Raw genomic sequence first — 24847 nt, 5'->3', positions numbered from 1 at the left:
CCTGGGTGTTGGCGTGCCTTGGTGCTGCCCCCCTCCTGTTTGTTCCCTTTCCCTGCACGGGGGATCTTCTGTCTGTCCTGGGTCTCCCGGCGCTCTGAGGAGCTGGTACGGGGGTCCGATCCCTCCCGTGGCCGGTACCCTCCTCCTGAGTCCCCTCTCCTGTCCCTGCCCTCGCCTGCCTTGGGAGACATCATCCCCCGGGCCTCCAGGGCTGTCTTGGAGGGATGTGTGGGGGACTTGAGCCCCGCTGGAGGGGGGATGGGAGGAGGAGGCAGATCTGGAGGATAAACAAAGGAAGAAGAGGACATTAGTTACTCAGTTGAAAATGTGTGTTAGGGTGTGAGATGGAAGATAATGAGTCAATGTGCTCTGGATTAGAGCCAGAGCCTAGCCATTAGAGCCTAGCCATTAGAGCCTACCTATTAGAGCCTACCCATTAGAGCTTAGCCATTAGAGCCTACCTATTAGAGCCTACCCATTAGAGCCTAGCCATTAGAGCCTAGCCATTAGAGCCTAGCCATTAGAGCCTAGCCATTAGAGCCTAGACATTAGAGCCTAGCCATTAGAGCCTACTGTGTATACACATACTGACCAAGCAGAAGCACTCTGGACTGTACTGTGTACACACAGCCTGGGACGACAGATGGGAGACAGTGGGAAGATAAGGGGTAATGGCAGGCAGAGAGGGAGAAATGGAATTTGGAAGGGAGGGAGGGAGGAGTGAAGGGAAAGAGGTGAGAGAGGGGAGGAAGTGAGAGAGGGGACAAGGTGAGAGAGGGGACGAGGTGAGAGAAGGGACAATGTGAGAGAGGGGGGGAAGTGAGAGAGGGGAAGAGGTAAGAGAGAGGACAAGGTGAGAGGGGGGACAAAGTGAGAGAGGGGACAAAGTGAGAGAGGGGAATAAGTGAGAGAGGGGAGACGGGAAAGAGAGAAGAAAGGAGATAGAGATGAGAGAGAGAGAGAGAGATGGAGGAGAGAGAGATGGAAGAAAGAGAGATATGGAGGAAAGAGAGAGATAGAGGAGAGAGATGGAGGAGAAAGAGAGATGGAGGAGAGAGAGATGTAGTAGAGAGAGAGAGAGATGGAAGAGAGAGAGGAGGAGAGAGATGGAAGAGAGAGAGGAGGAGAGAGAGAGATGGAGAGAGATGGAGGAGAGAGAGATGGAGGAGAGAGACATGGAGAGAGACATGGAGGAGAGAGAGTGATGAAAGAGAGAGAGTGATGGAGAAGAGAGAGATGGAGAGAGATGGAGGAGAGGGTTAGCAGAGGGGAGCGTGACGGTCAGCAGCTGGCTCTCTGTCCCGCTCCATTTCCCCTGTCGATGAATCAATGCTGTCTGTCCTTGAGTCATTATTCATATGAGCCTGACTGGTGGGCTGCCTAAGCGCTCACACCTCTACAGACACACACACACACAAACAAAACACGCTGCCTGAGAAAAGCCTTGTCTGCTCCGCTTGCGATCGATATCTTTTCATCTTTTAATCAGAGGCCCATTTGAGGGATGGCTCAGCTCTGTGGGCCGGCACGGTCCATAATCCACACAGGATTACAAAATTAATAAACATAGCAACCAGCCATTTCCACCACTCACACCCAGCATCCCAACGCCCCTCACACCCAGCATCCCAACACCGCTCACACCCAGCATCCCAACATCCCTCACACCCAGCATCCCAACACCCCTCACACCCAGCATCCCAACACCGCTCACACCCAGCATCCCAAGTCCGCTCACACCCAGCATCTCAACATCGCTCGCACCCAGCATCCCAACACCACTCGCACCCAGCATCCCAATGCCGCTCACACCCAGCATCCCAACACCGCTCACACCCAGCATCCCAACACCGCTCACACCCAGCATCCCAACACCGCTCACACCCTGCATCCCAACACCGCTCACACCCAGCATCCCAACACCGCTCACACCCAGCATCCCAACACCGCTCACACCCAGCATCCCAACACCCCTCACACCCAGCATCCCAACACCGCTCACACCCAGCATCCAAACACCGCTCACACCCAGCATCCCAACACCGCTCATACCCAGCATCCCAACACCGCTCACACCCAGCATCCCTCACACCCAGCATCCCAACACTGCTCACACCCAGCATCCCAACACCGCTCACACCCAACACCCCTCACACCCAGCATCCCAACACCGCTCACACCCAGCATCCCAACACCCCTCACACCCAGCATCCCAACGCCCCTCACACCCAGCATCCCAACACCGCTCACACCCAGCATCCCAACACCGCTCACACCCAGCATCCCAACACCGCTCACACCCAGCATCCCAACACCGCTCACACCCAGCATCTCAACACCACTCACACCCAGCATCCCTCACACCCAGCATCCCAACACCGCTCACACCCAGCATCCCAACACCGCTCACACCCAGCATCCCAACACCCCTCACACCCAGCATCCCAACGCCCCTCACACCCAGCATCCCAACACCGCTCACACCCAGCATCCCTGAATCACACACTGTAGGAACTTTTTACACACTCGGGGGCTAAAGGGGTTGCCGGTGTGTTTTGTCTGTGTCGCTTAGACCAAATCAGGAAGGTCTAATACACTTTCCTGAATATCCCCCCTCCCCCACACATACGCACAACACACACACACCTCCTGAATACACAGTGGGTCAGTCAATATCATAGGGTGGAAAAGCTTCTTTCATTTCTCCCCTGCCTGCTACCTCCGTCAGGATCTGATCAATGCCACTGTCTGTGAGATATAGCCCACTACAGGAGGAGGAGGAGGAGAGGAGAGGACAGCCAGGCAGATTTATGGACACATGGAGGTGAGGAAAGAGGCCAGATTTCAATGGCAGCCCGTATCCACAAAGCATCTCCGAAAAGGTCCTAGGAATTCTGTTAAGACCTGTTATAAGACTTCAAAAACTCCCAGCTCAGAGTGGGTTTTAGGAGGATGTTAAGACAGCGCTCAGACAAACACCGCTCAGACAAATCCTGAGCCAGGAGTAAAATCAGTTCAGAAACGTTTCTCAGCTATTCACCACAGATTGAGGTAACGCAAAGGAAGGATAGTGATGACGGATGGATAGTCATTGACCAACTTGTAAATTATTGGGAATAACCAATCACGCTGTGAACTCACAGTGATTGTGACTGTACATCAAATGTTGCAATGGTAAAAAGTTTGATATCATTTTCGCCTGACATGATCACTCTGCCTAATTCTTGATTAATATGTTTGCATGCGTAACCTTTTATTTTTTTTACCAATTCTGATATTTGTAATAATGTGATAGGGATAATGCAATGAATCATACAGTATAAAGGTTGTTAAGTGGAATTCTGATAATATAGACGTTATATATCACGTTGCATCATCTTTACTGACACAATAAAAGTTAAATAGATTCTCTGGTACTTTTGTATACTTTTTAGCCAGTAGTTCTGAAAGTAGAGGTCACGAGCCAAAAGTGGTCCCCGAAACTGCCTTACCACATATGCTCTCTCTCTCTCTCTCTCTCTCTCTCCCCCTCTCTCTCTCTCTCTCTCTCTATCTCTCTCTCTCTCTATGTGGGGGTACACTGCAGTCTATATCAACGTGTGGGGTTACACTACAGCATTTATCAACATGTGGGGGGTACACTGAAGCATTTATCAACATGTGGGGGGTACACTACGGTCTATATCAACATGTGGGGTTACACTGCAGTCTATATCAAAAACTCCCAGCTCAGAGTGGGTTTTAGAGTGTGTACACTGCAGTCTATATCAACATGTGGGGGTACACTGCAGTCTATATCAACATGTGGGGGATACACTACAGTCTATATCAACATGTGGGGGGTACACTGCAGTCTATACCAACATGTGGGGGTACACTACAGTCTATATCAACATGTGGGGGGTACACTGTGGGGGGTACACTACGGTCTATATCAACATGTGGGGGGTACACTACAGTCTATACCAACATGTAGGGGGTACACTACAGCCTATATCAACATGTAGGGGGTACACTACAGCATTTATCAACATGTGGGGGGTACACTGCAGTCTATATCAACATGTACATTACAGAATATATCAATATTTAGGGGGTACACTACTGTATATAGCAACATGTGGGGAGTACACTACAGTCTATATCAACATGTGGGGGGTACACTGCAGTCTATACCAACATGTAGGGGGTACACTACAGCCTATATCAACATGTAGGGGGTACACTACAGCATTTATCAACATGTGGGGGGTACACTGCAGTCTATATCAACATGTACACTATAGAATATATCAATATTTAGGGGGTACACTACCATATATATCAATATGTGGGGGGTACACTACAGTATATATCAATATGTGGGGGGTACACTACAGCCCTAGCCCCTCCCACTAGGACCTTCACATACAGTATTTAATCTTCCTCTGTTCTTTCCTGGTAAGAGGACTAGCCCTTAGACCCTAACTTCTATACCCTAGCCCTTAGACCCTAACTTCTATACCCTAGCCCTTAGACCCTATCTCCTAGACCCTAGCCCTTAGACCCTATCTCCTAGACCCTAGCCCTTAGACCCTAACTCCTAGATCCTAGCCCTTAGACCCTAACTCCTAGAACCTAGCCCTTAGACCCTAACTCCTAGACCCTAGCCCCTAGACCCTAACTCTCTCATCTTATCACCTCTCTCCTCCCCCATCACCACCATCACCTCCCTCACCTCCTCCTCCCCTATCACCTCTCATCCTTCCCATCATCTCTCTCCACCCCCTCACCTCTCTCCTCCCTTATCATATCACCTCTCTCCTCCCGTATCACCTCCTCCTCCCGTATCACCTCCTCCTCCCCTATCACCTCTCTCCTCCCCCATCACCATCATCTCTCTCCACCCCATCACCTCTCTCCTCCCCCTTATCACCTCTCTCCTCCCCCCATCACCTCTCTCCTCCTCCCCATCACCTCTCTCCTCCCCCCATCACCTCTCTCCTCCCACCTCTCTCCTCCCCCATCACCTCTCTCCTCCCGTATCACCTCTCTCCTCCTCCCATCACCTCTCTCCTCCCCCATCACCTCTCTCCTCCCCATCACCTCTCTCCTCCCCCATCACCTCTCTCCTCCCCCATCACCTCTCTCCTCCCCATCACCTCTCTCCTCCCCCATCACCTCTCTCCTCCCGTATCACCTCTCTCCTCCCGTATCACCTCTCTCCTCCCCCATCACCTCTCTCCTCCCCATCACCTCTCTCCTCCCCCATCACCTCTCTCCTCCCCCATCACCTCTCTCCTCCCCCATCACCTCTCTCCTCCCCCATCACCTCTCTCCTCCCCCATCACCTCTCTCCTCCCGTATCACCTCTCTCCTCCCCTATCACCTCTCTCCTCCCCCATCACCTCTCTCCTCCCCCATCACCTCTCTCCACCCCAATCACCTCTCCGTCACTCACCCCGCTCCCTCGCTACAGGACACGGCAATAACTTCCAAATGAAAACCATTCAGATCAAATCCAATCTGTGACCAGACCAGACTGATAGACAGACAGCCAGGGCTGGAGAACTGTCTGTCTCCTCTCCTCCTTACTCCTCTCAGACACACATAGGGAACAAAGAGGGGGAGTGAGGGAGGAGGGAGGAGACGGAGGGAGCTGGAGGAGAGCAGAGTGAGGGGTGGAGAGATTACTTCAAAGGGATGGGTTGGGGTGGAAGGCAGGATGGAGGGAAGGAGGGATGGAGGGGAGGAGAGGAGGAGGGGCTAGAATTTGGTGCAGTGATAGCTGGTCTGGCTCAGAGAGGGGCTGGATATTAAATCTCCCTGTCAAGCGCTTCCAACACACAAGGACACCTCACAGTAAGAGGAGAGCCAGCTCCACACACACACACACACACACTCACACTCTTAACACACACACATATGCACGCATGCACACACACACACACACACACAAACACACATACACACACATCTATCCACACACACACACACACACACAAATTCCATTTGCAAAAGCTAAATCCCAGAGGAGTACATAACTAAAACGTCCAGTTTTGTTGTAACACGTGGGGCACACATTAAACAATCAATAACCTTAAAGTTGACATACTTCACTTTGACAAGGATAAGCATATTCCTGGTGCTGTGCGTTGTTACTCTGTAGTTGGTCCCTGCCTTGTTTATTCCTGGCTCCTGGAGTGGAGGACAGGGGGCCACTTCAATAAGCACCTGGGTTAATTTCATTAGTGGCTAGCTGGAGAGGAAGACATCCCAGTGTCAGCAGCAGCAGAATGGGCTGGAGCTGGACCGTAGTCCCCTGAAACAGACCCCCTCCATTCTACCCCAGTCTGCTCTGCACAGCTGCAGATTGGAAACGATGCTTGGCGTGCATGCACACACACAAGAGGAGAATGATTAAAGCTCTGACTTATGACACACTCACACTCACTCACTCCCGGAGACTGCGTCTCAGACAGGCACAATATCATATATCACATGGGTGGGGCTGGGTAGTGAGGTATTACAGTAGTAGGGGACTAGAATACAGATGGATCCATAGTACAGCTCCAGTCCTCATTATGAGGTATTACAGTAGTAGGGGACTAGAATACAAAGGGATCCATGGTACAGCTCCAGTCCTCATTATGAGGTATTAGGGGACTATAATACAGATGGATCCATGGTACAGCTCCAGTCCTCATTATGAGGTATTAGGGGACTATAATACAGATGGATCCATGGTACAGCTCCAATACTCATTATGAGGTATTACAGTAGTAGGGGACTAGAATACAGATGGATCCATGGTACAGCTCCAGTTCTCATTTTGAGGTATTACAGTATTAGAACACTAGAATACAGTTGGATCCATGGTACAGCTCCAGTACTCATTATGAGGTATTACAGTATTAGAACACTATAATACAGATGGATCCATGGTACAGCTCCAGTACTCATTATGAGGTATTACAGTAGTGGAACACTAGATTACAGATGGATCCATGGTACAGCTCCAGTACTCATTATGAGTTATTACAGTATTATGGGACTAGAATACAGATGGATCCATGGTACAGCTCCAGTCCTCATTATGAGGTATTACAGTAGTAGGGGACTAGAATACAGAGGAATCCATAGTACAGCTCCAGTCCTCATTATGAGGTATTAGGGGACTATAATACAGATGTATCCATGGTACAGCTCCAGTCCTCATTATGAGTTATTAGGGGACTATAATACAGATGGATGCATGGTACAGCTCCAGTCCTCATTATGAGGTATTACAGTAGTAGGGGACTAGAATACAGATGGATCCATGGTACAGCTCCAGTTCTCATTATGAGGTATTACAGTATTAGAACAATAGAATACAGATGGATCCATGGTACAGCTCCAGTACTCATTATGAGGTATTACAGTATTATGTGACTAGAATACAGATGGATCCATGGTACAGTTCCAGTACTCATTACGATGTATTGCAGTAGTAGAACACTAGAATACAGATGGATCCATGGTACAGCTCCAGTACTCATTATGAGTTATTAGGGGACTATAATACAGATGGATGCATGGTACAGCTCCAGTCCTCATTATGAGGTATTACAGTAGTAGAACACTAGAATACAGATGGATCCATGGTACAGCTCCAGTTCTCATTATGATGTATTACAGTAGTAGAACACTAGAATACAGATGGATCCATGGTACAGCTCCAGTACTCATTATGATGTATTACAGTATTAGAACACTAGAATACAGATGGATCCATGGTACAGCTCCAGTACTCATTGTGATGTATTGCAGTAGTAGAACACTAGAATACAGATGGATCCATGGTACAGTTCCAGTACTCATTATGATGTATTACATTATTAGAACACTAGGATACAGATGGATCCATGGTAAAGCTCCAGTACTCATTATGATGTATTACAGTATTAGAACAATAGAATACAGATGGATCCATGGTACAGTTCCAGTACTCATTATGAGGTATTACAGTATTATGAACACTAGAATACAGATGGATCCATGGTACAGTTCCAGTACTCATTATGAGGTATTGCAGTATTAGAACACTAGGATACAGATGGATCCATGGTACAGCTCCAGTTCTCATTATGAGGTATTACAGTATTAGAACAATAGAATACAGCTGGATCCATGGTACAGCTCCAGTACTCATTATGAGGTATTACAGTACTATGTGACTAGAATACAGATGGATCCATGGTACAGTTCCAGTACTCATTATGATGTATTGCAGTAGTAGAACACTAGAATACAGCTGGATCCATGGTACAGCTCCAGTACTCATTATGAGGTATTACAGTACTATGTGACTAGAATACAGATGGATCCATGGTACAGTTCCAGTACTCATTACGATGTATTGCAGTAGTAGAACACTAGAATACAGATGGATCCATGGTACAGCTCCAGTACTCATTATGAGGTATTACAGTATTAGAACACTAGAATACAGATGGATCCATGGTACAGCTCCAGTACTCATTATGATGTATTACAGTATTAGAACACTAGAATACAGATGGATCCATGGTACAGCTCCAGTACTCATTATGATGTATTACATTAGTAGAACACTAGAATACAGATGGATCCATGGTACAGCTCCAGTACTCATTATGAGGTATTACAGTATTAGAACACTAGAATACAGATGGATCCATGGTTCAGCTCCAGTACGCATTATGAGGTATTACAGTATTAGGTGACTAGAATACAGATGGATCCATGGTATAGCTCCAGTACTTATTATGAGGTATTACAGTATTAGGTGACTAGAATACAGATGGATCCATGGTACAGCTCCAGTACTCATTATGAGGTATTGCAGTAGTGGAACACTAGAATACAGATGGATCCATGGCACAGCTCCAGTACTCATTATGAGGTATTGCAGTATTAGGTGACTAGAATACAGATGGACCATGGTTCAGCTCCAGTACTCATTATGAGGTATTACAGTTTTAGGTGACTAGAATACAGATGGATCCATGGTACAGCTCCAGTACTCATTTTTAGGTATTACAGTAGTAGAACACTAGAATACAGATGGCTCCATGGTACAGCTCCAGTATTCATTGTGAGGTATTACAGTATTAGGTGACTAAAATATAGATGGTTCCATGGTACAGTTCCAGTACTCATTATGAGGTATTGCAGTAGTGGAACACTAGAATACAGATGGATCCATGGTACAGCTCCAGTACTACATGTGGCTTATGAGGTACATTGCAGTATTAGTGGAACACTAGAATACAGATGGAATCATGGCACAGCTCCAGTACTCATTATGAGGTATTACAGTATTAGGTGACTAGAATACAGATGGATCCATGGTACAGCTTCAGTACTCATTATGAGGTATTACAGTATTAGAACACTAGAATACAGATGGATCCATGGTACAGCTCCAGTACTCATTATGAGGTATTGCAGTAGTAGAAATCTAGAATACAGATGGATCCATGGTACAGCTCCAGTACTCATTATGAGGTATTACAGTATTAGGTGACTAGAATACAGATGGATCCATGGTACAGCTCCAGTACTCATTATGAGGTATTACAGTATTAGGTGACTAGAATCCAGATGGATCCATGGTACAGCTCCAGGACTCATTATGAGGTATTGCAGTAGTAGAACACTAGACTACAGATGGACCCATGGTACAGCTCCAGTATTCATTATGAGGTATTACAGTATTAGGTGACTAGAATACAGATGGATCCATGGTACAGCTCCAGTACTCATTACGATGTATTGCAGTAGTAGAACACTATAATACAAATGGATCCATGGTACAGCTCCAGTACTCATTATGAGGTATTACAGTATTAGAACACTAGAATACAGATGGATCCAAGGTACAGCTCCAGTACTCATTGTGATGCATTGCAGTAGTAGAACACTAGAATACAGATGGATCCATGGTACAGTTCCAGTACTCATTATGATGTATTACATTAGTAGAACACTAGAATACAGATGGATCCATGGTACAGCTCCAGTACTCATTATGAGGTATTACAGTATTAGAACACTAGAATACAGATGGATCCATGGTTCAGCTCCAGTACTCATTATGAGGTATTACAGTATTAGAACACTAGGATACAGATGGATCCATGGTACGGCTCCAGTTCTCATTATGAGGTATTACAGTATTAGAACAATAGAATACAGATGGATCCATGGTACAGCTCCAGTACTCATTATGAGGTATTACAGTATTATGTGACTAGAATACAGATGGATCCATGGTACAGTTCCAGTACTCATTATGATGTATTGCAGTAGTAGAACACTAGAATACAGATGGATCCATGGTACAGCTCCAGTTCTCATTTTGAGGTATTACAGTATTAGAACAATAGAATACAGCTGGATCCATGGTACAGCTCCAGTACACATTATGAGGTATTACAGTACTATGTGACTAGAATACAGATGGATACATGGTACAGTTCCAGTACTCATTACGATGTATTGCAGTAGTAGAACACTAGAATACAGATGGATCCATGGTACAGCTCCAGTACTCATTATGAGGTATTACAGTATTAGAACACTAGAATACAGATGGATCCATGGTACAGCTCCAGTACTCATTATGATGTATTGCAGTAGTAGAACACTAGAATACAGATGGATCCATGGTACAGTTCCAGTACTCATTATGATGTATTACATTAGTAGAACACTAGAATACAGATGGATCCATGGTACAGCTCCAGTACTCATTATGAGGTATTACAGTATTAGAACACTAGAATACAGATGGATCCATGGTTCAGCTCCAGTACTCATTATGAGGTATTACAGTATTAGGTGACTAGAATACAGATGGATCCATGGTACAGCTCCAGTACTCATTATGAGGTATTGCAGTAGTGGAACACTAGAATACAGATGGATCCATGGCACAGCTCCAGTACTCATTATGAGGTATTGCAGTATTAGGTGACTAGAATACAGATGGACCATGGTTCAGCTCCAGTACTCATTATGAGGTATTACAGTATTAGGTGACTAGAATACAGATGGATCCATGGTACAGCTCCAGTACTCATTTTTAGGTATTACAGTAGTAGAACACTAGAATACAGATGGATCCATGGTACAGCTCCAGTACTCATTATGAGGTATTGCAGTAGTGGAACACTAGAATACAGATGGATCCATGGTACAGCTCCAGTACTCATTATGAGGTATTACAGTATTTGGTGACTAGAATATAGATGGATCCATGGTACAGCTCCAGTACTCATTATGAGGTATTACAGCATTAGGTGACTAGAATACAGATGGATCCATGGTACAGCTCCAGTACTCATTATGAGGTATTACAGTATTAGGTGACTAGAATACAGATGGCTCCATGGTACAGCTCCAGTATTCATTGTGAGGTATTACAGTATTAGGTGACTAAAATATAGATGGTTCCATGGTACAGTTCCAGTACTCATTATGAGGTATTACATTAGTAGAACACTAGAATACAGATGGATCCATGGTACAGCTCCAGTACTCATTATGAGGAATTACAGTATTATGTGGCTAGAATACAGATGGATCCATGGTACAGTTCCAGTACTCATTATGATGTATTGCAGTAGTAGAACACTAGAATACAGATGGATCCATGGTACAGCTCCAGTACTCATTTTTAGGTATTACAGTAGTAGAACACTAGAATACAGATGGATCCATGGTACAGCTCCAGTACTCATTATGAGGTATTGCAGTAGTGGAACACTAGAATACAGATGGATCCATGGTACATCTCCAGTACTCATTATGAGGTATTACAGTATTTGGTGACTAGAATATAGATGGATCCATGGTACAGCTCCAGTACTCATTATGAGGTATTACAGCATTAGGTGACTAGAATACAGATGGATCCATGGTACATTATGAGGTATTACAGTAGCTCCAGTACTCATTATGAGGTATTACAGTATTAGGTGACTAGAATACAGATGGCTCCATGGTACAGCTCCAGTATTCATTGTGAGGTATTACAGTATTAGGTGACTAAAATATAGATGGTTCCATGGTACAGTTCCAGTACTCATTATGAGGTATTACATTAGTAGAACACTAGAATACAGATGGATCCATGGTACAGCTCCAGTACTCATTATGAGGAATTACAGTATTATGTGGCTAGAATACAGATGGATCCATGGTACAGTTCCAGTACTCATTATGATGTATTGCAGTAGTAGAACACTAGAATACAGATGGATCCATGGTACAGCTCCAGTACTCATTATGAGGTATTACAGTATTAGAACACTAGAATACAGATGGATCCATGGTACAGCTCCAGTACTCATTATGAGGTATTACATTATTAGAACACTAGAATACAGATGGATCCATGGTACAGCTCCAGTACTCATTATGATGTATTGCAGTATTAGAACACTAGAATACAGATGGATCCATGGTACAGCTCCATTACTCATTATGAGGTATTACAGTATTAGGTGACTAGAATACAGATGGATCCATGGTACAGCTCCAGTACTTATGAGGTATTACAGTATTAGGTGACTATAATATAGATGGATCCATGGTACAGCTCCAGTACTCATTATGAGGTATTGCAGTAGTGGAACACTAGAATACAGATGGATCCATGGCACAGCTCCAGTACTCATTATGAGGTATTGCAGTAGTGGAACACTAGAATACAGATGGATCCATGGCACAGCTCCAGTACTCATTATGAGGTATTACAGTATTAGGTGACTGGAATACAGAAGGACCATGGTACAGCTCCAGTACTCATTATGAGGTATTACAGTATTAGGTGACTAGAATACAGATGGATCCATGGAAGAGCTTCAGTACTCATTATGAGGTATTACAGTATTAGAACACTAGAATACAGATGGATCCATGGTACAGCTCCAGTACTCATTATGAGGTATTGCAGTAGTAGAAATCTAGAATACAGATGGATCCATGGTACAGCTCCAGTACTCATTATGAGGTATTACAGTATTAGGTGACTAGAATACAGATGGATCCATGGTACAGCTCCAGTACTCATTATGAGGTATTACAGTATTAGGTGACTAGAATACAGATGGATCCATGGTACAGCTCCAGTACTCATTATGAGGTATTGCAGTAGTAGAACACTAGACTACATGTGGACCCATGGTACAGCTCCAGTATTCATTATGAGGTATTACAGTATTAGGTGACTAGAATACAGATGGATCCATGGTACAGCTCCCGTACTCATTATGAGGTAGTGCAGTAGTGGAACACTAGAATACAGATGGATCCATGGCACAGCTCCAGCACTCATTATGAGTTATTGCAGTTTTAGGTGACTAGAATACAGATGGACCATGGTACAGCTCAAGTACTCATTATGAGGTATTACAGTATTAGGTGACTAGAATACAGATGGATCCATGGAACAGCTTCAGTACTCATTATGAGGTATTACTGTATTAGAACACTAGAATACAGATGGATCCATGGCACAGCTCCAGTACTCATTATGAGGTATTGCAGTATTAGGTGACTAGAATACAGATGGACCATGGTACAGCTCCAGTACTCATTATGAGGTATTACAGTATTAGGTGACTAGAATACAGATGGATCCATGGAACATCTTCAGTACTCATTATGAGGTATTACAGTCTTAGAACACTAGAATACAGATGGATCCATGGTACAGCTCCAGTACTCATTATGAGGTATTGCAGTAGTAGAACACTAGAATACAGATGGATCCATATTATAGCTCCAGTACTCATTATGAGGTATTACAGTATTAGGTGACTAGAATACAGATGGATCCATGGTACAGCTCCAGTACTCATTATGAGGTATTACAGTTGTGCTGCCATCCTGTTAGAAGGTAACAGATTATTTTATTACAATGGTTCAATTGGATTTTCATTGTGTGCAATGGTGTTATTTGCCCCTAGTGGATGTTTCTGGTACTTAGAAAGACAACGCAAACAGGAAGTAGAGAATTTGTTCTGCACGCATAGAAGCAGCTACAAACAACGCTACGGTGCAGGTCTTTCAATGTAGTTATTTCTTGTCACGCTTCAGCCTTGGAAAATATTTGTTTGTAAGTTCAATTCAAGCATTTAGCTAATGATTATAATCTTGTTATTGATAGAGTTGCTTACATATCAATGTTGGTTGCATTTACTCACAAATTGCAATGCTTTTCATGTATGTCGTTAGCTGTATTACTTTGCTTGTGCGTCACGCAAACGAATTGTAAAATATACAATACTGTAGTTTTGTTACTGTTCCTAGTGTAATACGCTTTGTTATTCTACATAAATGGTTGTACATTATTAGAGTAATGAAAGGAGCCAATTACCATATGAGTAACAATTAGCTATATGGTTTGGCATCATGCCAGATGCATGGTACCTTAGCGCTTGCTTTGTATTTATGCAACTTCAAATGTATAATGTACAGCTACAGTATGTCGGTGTGAATTGAATACTAAAGTATATTCTTTTCTGTATTTTGCAGTTTCACAACATAAACGTTTTCAATATATTCATTCAAGAAAAGTAACGCCTTGGGAGTTTTATTGAAGACTTAGTTGTTAGCTATCTGTCTAGTTTTGCATGGGAACGCAACTCAAGGGCAGAATAGTGAAAAAACATCATCACAGCGGGCTCAAGCACAAGAATAACTGCACACGGTGGTTATGTTTCTACGTTCATCAGCCAACAAAGCCTCTTATCCTAGGGAAGACCAGCAGTCTACGATGCAACAACCAGAGTCAGGTGTTCAACAGAGAGAGATGGAAGAGCCTCTTCAGCACATTGGGACCAAGTCTCAATCTATAAGATCAAGGTCATCAAAACAGTCAAGCAGATCCTCAACGGCGAGTTCTGCAGCCATCAAAGCACGCGCCAAGGCGGACGCAGCACGCGCACAAGTCTCTTATGCTGAGAAGGAAGCTTCTGTGATGAAACAAAAGGCAGAAATAGAAGCCAGCTTGTTGAAGCAAAAAGCTGACCTCGAGGCAAGTTTATATGTTCTCCAAGTAGAGAGAGCAGCTGCTGCTGCGTTGGCTGAAGCTGCAGCCTTTGAAGAAGTTGTAGGATCAGAACGCAGAGAGCTTCGCAAAGAACTAGACACGGGGACACAGCCCTTAAGTCCAGTCCAACGTACATGTGAGTATGTGCAACAACATGCTAGGCCCTACTTTGCTGAACTTCCATTTGAAGTGGAGAAACAAGAGCTTAGTGTTGACCCAGCTACATGCCATAATCCAGTAAGTAGCAAACAACAGAACATGAGCAGAGACTCTCCGTTCAAAAGAAAGGAACAGCAGCATGGTGGAAATGGAAAACAAGCCCACTTCCAGTCACACACACAAAACTTCCCTGAGTCACAAGTGGCACCAGACCTCATCAAGTACCTCCTATGCCGTGAGATGGTGAGTTCCGGACTCCTGAAGTTTGATGATCGTCCTGAAAATTATTGGGCATGGAAAGCATCCTTTCTCAATGCGACCAGAGACTTGAATTTATCAGCCGGGGAAGAGTTAGATCTAATTACCAAGTGGCTAGGGGCAGAGTCATCTGAGCAAGCAAACAGAATTAGATCTGTCCATATTTTCAACGCAACAGCAGGACTTAACATGGTCTGGCAACGACTAGAAGAGTGCTATGGTACACCCGAAGTGATCGAGAATGCACTGTTGAAGAAAATTGATGATTTTCCAAAACTGGCCAACAAAGACAATCACAAACTAAGGGAACTAGGTGACATTCTTCTCGAACTGGAGTGTGCTAAAGTAGAAGGGTACCTTCCAGGCCTCGCTTATCTGGACACATCTCGGGGGGTAAACCCTATTGTAGAGAAACTTCCATTCAGTTTACAAGAAAAATGGATAGCACAGGGATCCAAATATAAGGAGGACTATCGGGTAGCATTCCCACCATTCTCGTTCTTCTCGAGATTCATCAGGAACCAGGCGAAAATTAGAAATGACCCCAGCTTCACCCTCTACACCTCAACTAACCAGGTGTCCATGAAAAGTGAGAAACCTGTCAGGTACAGCAGCAAGACACCTGTGACTGTATATAAGACAGATGTGCCATCTGAGGCCTCAGACCACCAAACCAAACCCAGTAAGACAAAGGTTGAAAACCCTGAACATCACTGTCCAATACATAACAAGCCTCATCCTCTTAAAAAGTGTTGTGGGTTTAGATACAAAACTCTAGATGAGCGCAAATCATATCTCAAAGACAATGGCATTTGTTTCCGATGTTGTGGGTCAACTCAACACAGAGCTAAAGACTGTAAGGTTTCAATCAAGTGCTCTGAGTGCGACAGCGACAGGCATCTTGCTGCTCTGCATCCAGGCCCAGCCCCTTCATAAACAGACATAGCTACAGCAGAGAAAGAGCATGGTGGGGAGCAAGGTGACGATGCTCTTCTATCTGTCACCTCAAAGTGTACAGAGATCTGTGGTGAGGCAGTCAATCCAAGATCATGATCAAAAATATGCCTAGTCAAAGCTTATCCGGCTGGGAAAAGAGAGAAAGCTGTCAAAATGTATGTAGTGCTTGATGAACAGAGTAACAAATCTCTGGCCAAGACAGAGTTTTTCAGTCTCTTCAACATCAATGACAACTCTGCTCCATACACCATGAAGACGTGTTCTGGGGTAACAGAGACTTCGGGCAGGAGAGCCGTCAACTTCATGGTGGAGTCTATAGATGGACACATGCAGCTCACTCTCCCTACTCTGATAGAGTGTGATATGATGCCAGACGATAGGATGGAGATTCCCTCCCCCGACATAGCGTATCATCATCCCCATCTGCAACCAGTTATGGACAAAATTCCAGCAGTGGACCCAGACGCTCCCATCCTCCTGCTCTTAGGACGAGACATCTTAAGGGTACACAAGGTACGAGAGCAAATCAATGGGCCCCACGACACTCCTTATTCACAGCGACTCGACCTCGGGTGGGTCATCGTGGGTGAGGTCTGTCTGGGAACGGCTCACCGACCAGCCAATGTTAACATGTTCAGGACAAACATACTTCAAAATGGTCGCACATCCTATCTGAGCCCTTGCCCTGATATCATCCAGGTAAAAGAGAACTACAACAGCGCAGCTCAGAAACACATCTCTCCCTCTACAGTGCACTCGAGAGATCCAATCACAACTGTGAACACAGACAGCCTGGGATGTTCCGTGTTCGACAAAACACAAGACGATGATAAACCAGCACCATCAGTGGAGGACAAAGCCTTCTTGGACATTATGGACAAACAGGTTTTCCAGGATGATGGAAACAACTGGGTGGCTCCACTACCCTTTCGCCCCATTAGACGTCGCCTCCCTAATAACAGGGAGCAGGCCATGAACCGTCTCACATCACTTCGCAGGACTTTAGACAAAAAGCCTGACATGAAGAGTCATTTTATTGACTTCATGCAAAAGATGCTGGATAACGACCAAGCCGAACCTTCACAGCCACTAGAGGGAGACAAAGAACGTTGGTATCTGCCCATATTTGGTGTTTACCATCCACAAAAGCCTGAACAAATAAGAGTAGTATTTGACTCCAGTGCTAAGTGTCAAGGCGTGTCACTTAACGATGTTCTGCTCAGTGGTCCAGACTTAAACAACACACTCTTGGGTGTCCTAATGCGTTTTCGCAAGGATTGCATTGCACTAACAGCAGATGTGCAACAAATGTTTTACTGTTTTGGTGTACGTGAGGATCACAGAGATTACTTAAGGTTTCTCTGGTATGAAGACAACAACCCAGATAGAAACATAACCGAGTACAGGATGAAAGTGCATGTATTTGGGAACAGCCCTTCACCAGCCGTAGCCATCTACTGCATGAGACGAGCAGCGCTACAGGGTGAGAAGGAACACGGGTCAGAACCCAAGCAATATGTAGTGAGGAACTTCTACGTCGATGATATCAACATTCTAAGAAAAACACAAGCAATGTTGGCGGAGTCCAACATGAAACTACACAAGATTGCATCCAATAGCAAAACAGTTATGGAAGCCTTCCCTATGGAGGACCGTGCAAAGGACTTAAAAGATCTGGACCTAGGAGTGGATCCTCTTCCCTTTCAACGGAGTCTGGGACTTTCCTGGAACCTGGAAACAGACAGCTTCTCATTCCAGGTGTCCCACAATGAGAAGCCTTTTACGCGGAGAGGCATCCTGTCCACAGTGAATAGTCTTTATGACCCCCTTGGGTTCGTGGCTCCAATAACAATGCAAGGTAAAGCCTTAATCAGAGAACTCTCTTCTGATCAGAGTGAGTGGGATGCCCCTCTTCCCACAGAAAAAGAAGAGGAATGGAAAATGTGGAAGGAATCTTTGATGGAGTTGGAACATATGAATATTCAGCGGACCTACATCCCAGTCTCCTTGTCTACCACTCAAAGAAGAGAGCTACACATCTTCTCGGATGCCTCTACAGTAGCCATAGGAGCAGTAGCCTACCTGAGAGTTATTGACTCGGAAGGTCAATGCCATGTTGGATTTGTCATGAGGAAATCAAAATTGGCCCCTCGTCCGGCCCACACTATCCCACGCCTAGAACTGTGTGCGGCTTTGCTAGCTGTTGAGATGTATGAACTGATCAAAGACGAAATGGACATTGATGTACATGCAGCCAAGTTCTACACAGACAGTAAGATATTGTGGATGTAACCGAGAACTGTCACCAAAAGATTCTACGTTTATGTTGCCAATAGGGTAACTCGCATCAGGAAGTCTACCTATCCAGACCAGTGGTGCTATGTAAACACTGACAGCAATCCAGCAGACCATGCAACCAGGCCCATACTTGCTGCGCTCTTAAAACACACTAGTTGGTTCTCAGGTCCACCGTTCCTGACCCAAACAAACTCGAGTAAGCCTGAGAACATCAATTTTGACCTTGTAGAGCCTCACAAAGATGCAGAGATTCGACCAGACGTCACTGTCTTTGCCTCTAAAGTTTCTGGAGCTCAACTCGGCTCTCATCGCTTTGAGAGGTTCTCAAGCTGGAAAGCTCTCAATCGAGCCACAGCACGACTCATTCATGTTGCCAGATCCTTCCATGAAGGTGCAGACAACAACAGCTGCAGAGGCTGGCATGACTGTAATAAACCATGCAGTACAAGTGAGTTGTTACAAGCCAAAACAGCAATCATTCACTGTGTGCAACATGAAGCCTTCAGAGAGGGATTCAAATGCATTGAAAAAGGAAAAGAGTTCCCAAAGCAAAGTACACTCAAAAATCTGAACCCAGTGATTGATGAGGATGGGTTGCTGAGGGTGGGAGGCCGCTTATCCTCCGCCGACATGTTACAAGACGAAAAACACCCTCTCATCATCCCACGGACACATCATGTTGCCACTCTGCTGGTAAGACATTATCACGAGCAAGTGGCTCACCAAGGCCGTCATTTTTCAGATGGAGCTATTCGAGCAGCAGGCTTCTGGATTATTGCGAGCAAACGTCTGGTCTCTGGTATCATTCACAAGTGTGTCACCTGCCGCAAGGTTAGAGGGAGGTTAGTTGACCAAAAAATGGCTGACTTGCCTGCAGACAGACTCACATCTGAACCACCATTCACCAGCGTTGGACTTGATGTGTTTGGACCATGGAATGTCATAACTCGTCGCACTAGAGGTGGTAGTGCAGACTCCAAGCGCTGGGCGGTGCTCTTTACATGTATGTCTACTAGAGCAGATCATATCGAGCTTATCGAATCCATGTCCACATCCAGCTTCATCAACGCGCTGAGGCGTTTTTTCTCTATCCGTGGTCCAGCAAAAGTGCTACGCTCTGATCGAGGTACAAACTTTATAGGTGCCTGCAGGGAACTGGGTATCGACACAAATGACTCAGAACTGACTAAATACCTCTCAGATAAGGGATGTACTTGGATATTTAATCCTCCACACTCGTCTCATATGGGTGGTTCTTGGGAGAGACTCATTGGGGTTGCCAGACGTATTCTTGATGCTATGCTGTTTCAGACGGGCTCCACTCGTCTCATACATGAGGTCTTGAGCACTCTTATGTCTGAAGTTATGGCAATAATCAATGCGAGACCCTTAGTGTCAGTATCAACCGACCCTGACATGCCTACCATTCTCACACCCCCAATGTTACTTACACAAAAGACCAGCGCTACCTCAGCCCCTTCTGGATACTTCAGCATGAACGACCTTCATGGAAAACAGTGGAAGCAAGTCCAGTGTCTCGCTGACACCTTTTGGAAAAGGTGGAGACAGGAGTACCTGACAATGCTGCAGAGACGCAGAAAATGGACAGCAGAAAAGCCAAATGTAAAAGTGGGAGATGTTGTCTTATTGAAAGACAGTCAGGCACACAGAAATGACTGGCCAGTCGGGCTTATGGTAAAAACCTTTCCCAGTACTGACAAAAAGGTTAGGAAAGTAGAACTAAAAATTGTCAAGCAAGGAGCTGCTAAGGTGTTTCTGAGACCAATCTCAGAGATTGTTGTTCTTCTTTCTGAAGCATCCTAGAGACAAAAGATACAAATAGAAAGGGCATTATTTGTTTCTTGATATGTTTTATTTCATAGTGGCACAATTTCATTATACCAGGCGGGGAGTGTGCTGCCATCCTGTTAGAAGGTAACAGATTATTTTATTACAATGGTTCAATTGGATTTTCATTGTGTGCAATGGTGTTATTTGCCCCCTAGTGGATGTTTCTGGTACTTAGAAAGACAACGCAAACAGGAAGTAGAGAATTTGTTCTGCACGCATAGAAGCAGCTACAAACAACGCTACGATGCAGGTCTTTCAATGTAGTTATTTCTTGTCACGCTTCAGCCTTGGAAAATATTTGTTTGTAAGTTCAATTCAAGCATTAGGCTAATGATTATAATCTTGTTATTGATAGAGTTGCTTACATATCAATGTTGGTTGCATTTACTCACAAATTGCAATGCTTTTCATGTATGTCGTTAGCTGTATTACTTTGCTCGTGCGTCACGCAAACGAGTTGTAAAATATACAATACTGTAGTTTTGTTACTGTTCCTAGTGTAATACGCTTTGTTATTCTACATAAATGGTTGTACATTATTAGAGTAATGAAAGGAGCCAATTACCATATGAGTAACAATTAGCTATATGGTTTGGCATCATGCCAGATGCATGGTACCTTAGCGCTTGCTTTGTATTTATGCAACTTCAAATGTATAATGTACAGCTGCAGTATGTCGGTGTGAATTGAATACTAAAGTATATTTTTTTCTGTATTTTGCAGTTTCACAACATAAACGTTTTCAATATATTCATTCAAGAAAAGTAACGCCTTGGGAGTTTTATTGAAGACTTAGTTGTTAGCTATCTGTCTAGTTTTGCATGGCAACGCAACTCAAGGGCAGAATAACAGTATTAGGTGACTAGAATACAGATGGATCCATGGTACAGCTCCAGTGCTCATTATGAGGTATTGCAGTATTATGTGACTAGAATACAGATGGATCCATGGTACAGCTCCAGTACTTATGAGGTATTACAGTATTAGGTGACTAGAATATAGATGGATCCATGGTACAGTTCCAGTACTCATTATGAGGTATTACATTAGTAGAACACTAGAATACAGATGGATCCATGGTACAGCTCCAGTACTCATTATGAGGAATTACAGTATTAGGTGACTAGAATACAGATGGATCCATGGTACAGCTCCAGTACTTATGAGGTATTACAGTATTAGGTGACTAGAATATAGATGGATCCATGGTACAGCTCCAGTACTCATTATGAGGTATTGCAGTAGTGGAACACTAGAATACAGATGGATCCATGGTACAGCTCCAGTACTCATTATGAGGTAGTGCAGTAGTGGAACACTAGAATACAGATGGAATCATGGCACAGCTCCAGTACTCATTATGAGGTATTACAGTATAAGGTGACTAGAATACAGATGGATCAATGGAAGAGCTTCAGTACTCATTATGAGGTATTACAGTATTAGGTGACTGGAATACAGATGGATCAATGGAAGAGCTTCAGTACTCATTATGAGGTATTACAGTATTAGAACACTAGAATACAGATGGATCCATGGTACAGCTCCAGTACTCATTATGAGGTATTGCAGTAGTAGAAATCTAGAATACAGATGGATCCATGGTACAGCTCCAGTACTCATTATGAGGTATTGCAGTGTTAGGTGACTAGAATACAGATGGATCCATGGTACAGCTCCAGTACTCATTATGAGGTATTACAGTATTAGGTTACTAGAATACAGATGGATCCATGGTACAGCTCCAGTACTCATTATGAGGTATTACAGTATTAGGTGACTAGAATACAGATGGATCCATGGTACAGCTCCAGTACTCATTATGAGGTATTGCAGTAGTAGAACACTAGACTACAGATGGATCCATGGCACAGCTCCAGTACTCATTATGAGGTATTGCAGTATTAGGTGACTAGAATACAGATGGACCATGGTACAGCTCCAGTACTCATTATGAGGTATTACAGTATTAGGTGACTAGAATACAGATGGATCCATGGAACATCTTCAGTACTCATTGTGAGGTATTACAGTATTAGAACACTAGAATACAGATGGATCCATGGTACAGCTCCAGTACTCATTATGAGGTATTGCAGTAGTAGAACACTAGAATACAGATGGATCCATGGTATAGCTCCAGTACTCATTATGACGTTCCACCTCATACAGTACTTTAGTGATGAATGAGCAGAGTGTGGTTCTGTACTGTACCTTCAGCGTAGGCCTCTCGTCTCTGGAGCCCTGGGTGGCTCGCTGCAGGGTGCTGCTTCTGCTTCTTAGGAGGCCTCTTATGCATGTTGGCCGTGCTCATGTTACTGTCTGTGGAAGGGGGGCTGCCCGGACGGTGGCCTGAGGGGGTCATTTGGTACTTTCGCGCTGAAGGGAAAGACACATTTGGTAAGGCACATGAAACCATGAAAAGGTTTTCCCCCTATCAAAGGGCTTGCAGAATAAGGGAATCATATTGATTCAAAGTTAAAGTGCTCATGATCTTGTTTTCTACTGTTCTTGATAAAGTGACATCACAATATATGTGCTTACCTCCGGGGCCTCCCTCCTGGCCTTGCGTGGGGTTGGGGTACTTGGCCACCTTGAGGCCTGCGTACTCCGCAGCAGCCGCCACGGCCTGGGCAAAGTCGGCGTCTGTGAAGAAGGATCCGTCTGAGGAGCTGACGGCACTGGAGCGTCCTGATGAGGCGTTGTCCTCCTCGGAGGCTGAACCCCAGCCGTTGATCATGGAGCCCGTCATAGAGCTCTCCAGGTCCCCCACGCTGGAGGCTGGCGTCTGCTCCAGGCCCCGCAGCAGCAGCCTCCTGGTGTGCATCTGCTGGGGGTGGTGGGGGTGGTGAGGGTGGTGAGGGTGGGTGTGGTGGTGGTGCACCTTGGCCACCTCCGCGTCTGTCTTGTCCCCTTCCTCCTCTTCCTCCTCTTCCTCCAACATCTCCTCCTCCTCCTCCTCCTCCTCCATGCCATCTGTGTCCAGAGACATGGGGCTGGAGATGTAGCCGTAGGTGTGTGAGGGGGAGAGGGGCCGGGGAGGGGGGCTCACTACATGGCGTCTGAAACAGCAGGAGACATGTTCTTAATGTAGGGTATACCAAATCAATTAAATAAATTCAATTATAAATCACGACAGAATGTTTTGTACAGACATTACTACAATGGGTACCATCAGTACTAATCCCTCTTGGATTTCTTCACTTTTTATTGTTTTGCAGAGTAAGATTAAAATTGATTTATTGTAAGTTTTTGTCAATGATCTTGACAAAAGATTACTGACAAATAAAACACTAATAGAACTTGATGAGATAAGTACAGGATGCATGTTTTAGTTCCTTGTAGCATACAGGTGCATGTTTTAGTGCCTTGTTGTGTACAGGATTTATATTTTAGTGCCTTGTTGCGTACAGGATGTATGTTTTAGTGCCTTGTTGTGTACAGGATGCATGTTGTAGTGCCTTGTGTTTAGGATGCATGTTGTAGTGCCTTGTTGTTTACAGGATGCATGTTTTAGTGTCTTGTTACATACAGTATGCATGTTTTAGTGCCTTGTTGACTACAGGATGCATGTTTTAGTGCCTTGTTGTGTACAGGATTTATATTTTAGTGCCTTGTTGCGTACAGGATGTATGTTTTAGTGCCTTGTTGTGTACAGGATGCATGTTTTAGTGCCTTGTTGTGTATATGATGCATGTTCTAGTGCCTTGTTGCATGCAATATGCATGTTCTAGTGCCTTGTGTTTAGGATGCATGTTGTAGTGCCTTGTTGTTTACAGGATGCATGTTTTAGTGTCTTGTTGCATACAGTATGCATGTTTTAGTGCCTTGTTGCGGACACTATGTATGTTTAGTGCCTTGTTGACTACAGGATGCATGTTTTAGTGCCTTGTTGACTACAGGATGCATGTTTTAGTGCCTTGTTGACTACAGGATGCATGTTTTAGTGCCTTGTTGACTACAGGATGCATGTTTTAGTGCCTTGTAGAGTACAGGATGCATGTTTTAGTGCCTTGTTGACTACAGGATGCATGTTTTAGTGCCTTGTAGAGTACAGGATGCATGTTTTAGTGCCTTGTAGAGTACAGGATGCATGTTTTAGTGCCTTGTTGAGTACAGGATGCATGTTTTAGTGCCTTGTTGCGTACAGGATGCATGTTTTAGTGCCTTGTTGAGTACAGGATGCATGTTTTAGTGCCTTGTTGCGTACAGGATGCATGTTTTAGTGCCTTGTTGCATACAATATGCATGTTGTAGTGC

At 44.6% G+C, this 24847-nt stretch overlaps 1 protein-coding gene across 1 annotated transcript in view; it reads right to left on the bottom strand.

The window, feature by feature from the left end:
- Nucleotides 1–24847, bottom strand: part of LOC139385488 (roundabout homolog 1-like) — a 400054-nt gene that overhangs the window by 4635 nt on the left and 370572 nt on the right. Inside the window, exons 27-29 of the mRNA XM_071130588.1 lie at nt 23132–23649; nt 22802–22966; nt 2–277 (exon numbers count right to left, since the gene is read on the bottom strand). Of these exons, the coding sequence (XP_070986689.1) occupies nt 2–277; nt 22802–22966; nt 23132–23649 (959 nt within the window). The remainder of the gene's footprint in view (nt 1; nt 278–22801; nt 22967–23131; nt 23650–24847) is intronic.

This window comes from Oncorhynchus clarkii, chromosome 27, assembly GCF_045791955.1.
Source record: "Oncorhynchus clarkii lewisi isolate Uvic-CL-2024 chromosome 27, UVic_Ocla_1.0, whole genome shotgun sequence".
NCBI lineage: Eukaryota > Metazoa > Chordata > Actinopteri > Salmoniformes > Salmonidae > Oncorhynchus > Oncorhynchus clarkii.
The sequence above is the reverse complement of the archived record's forward strand: the minus strand, read 5'-3'. Positions and strand labels throughout refer to the sequence as shown.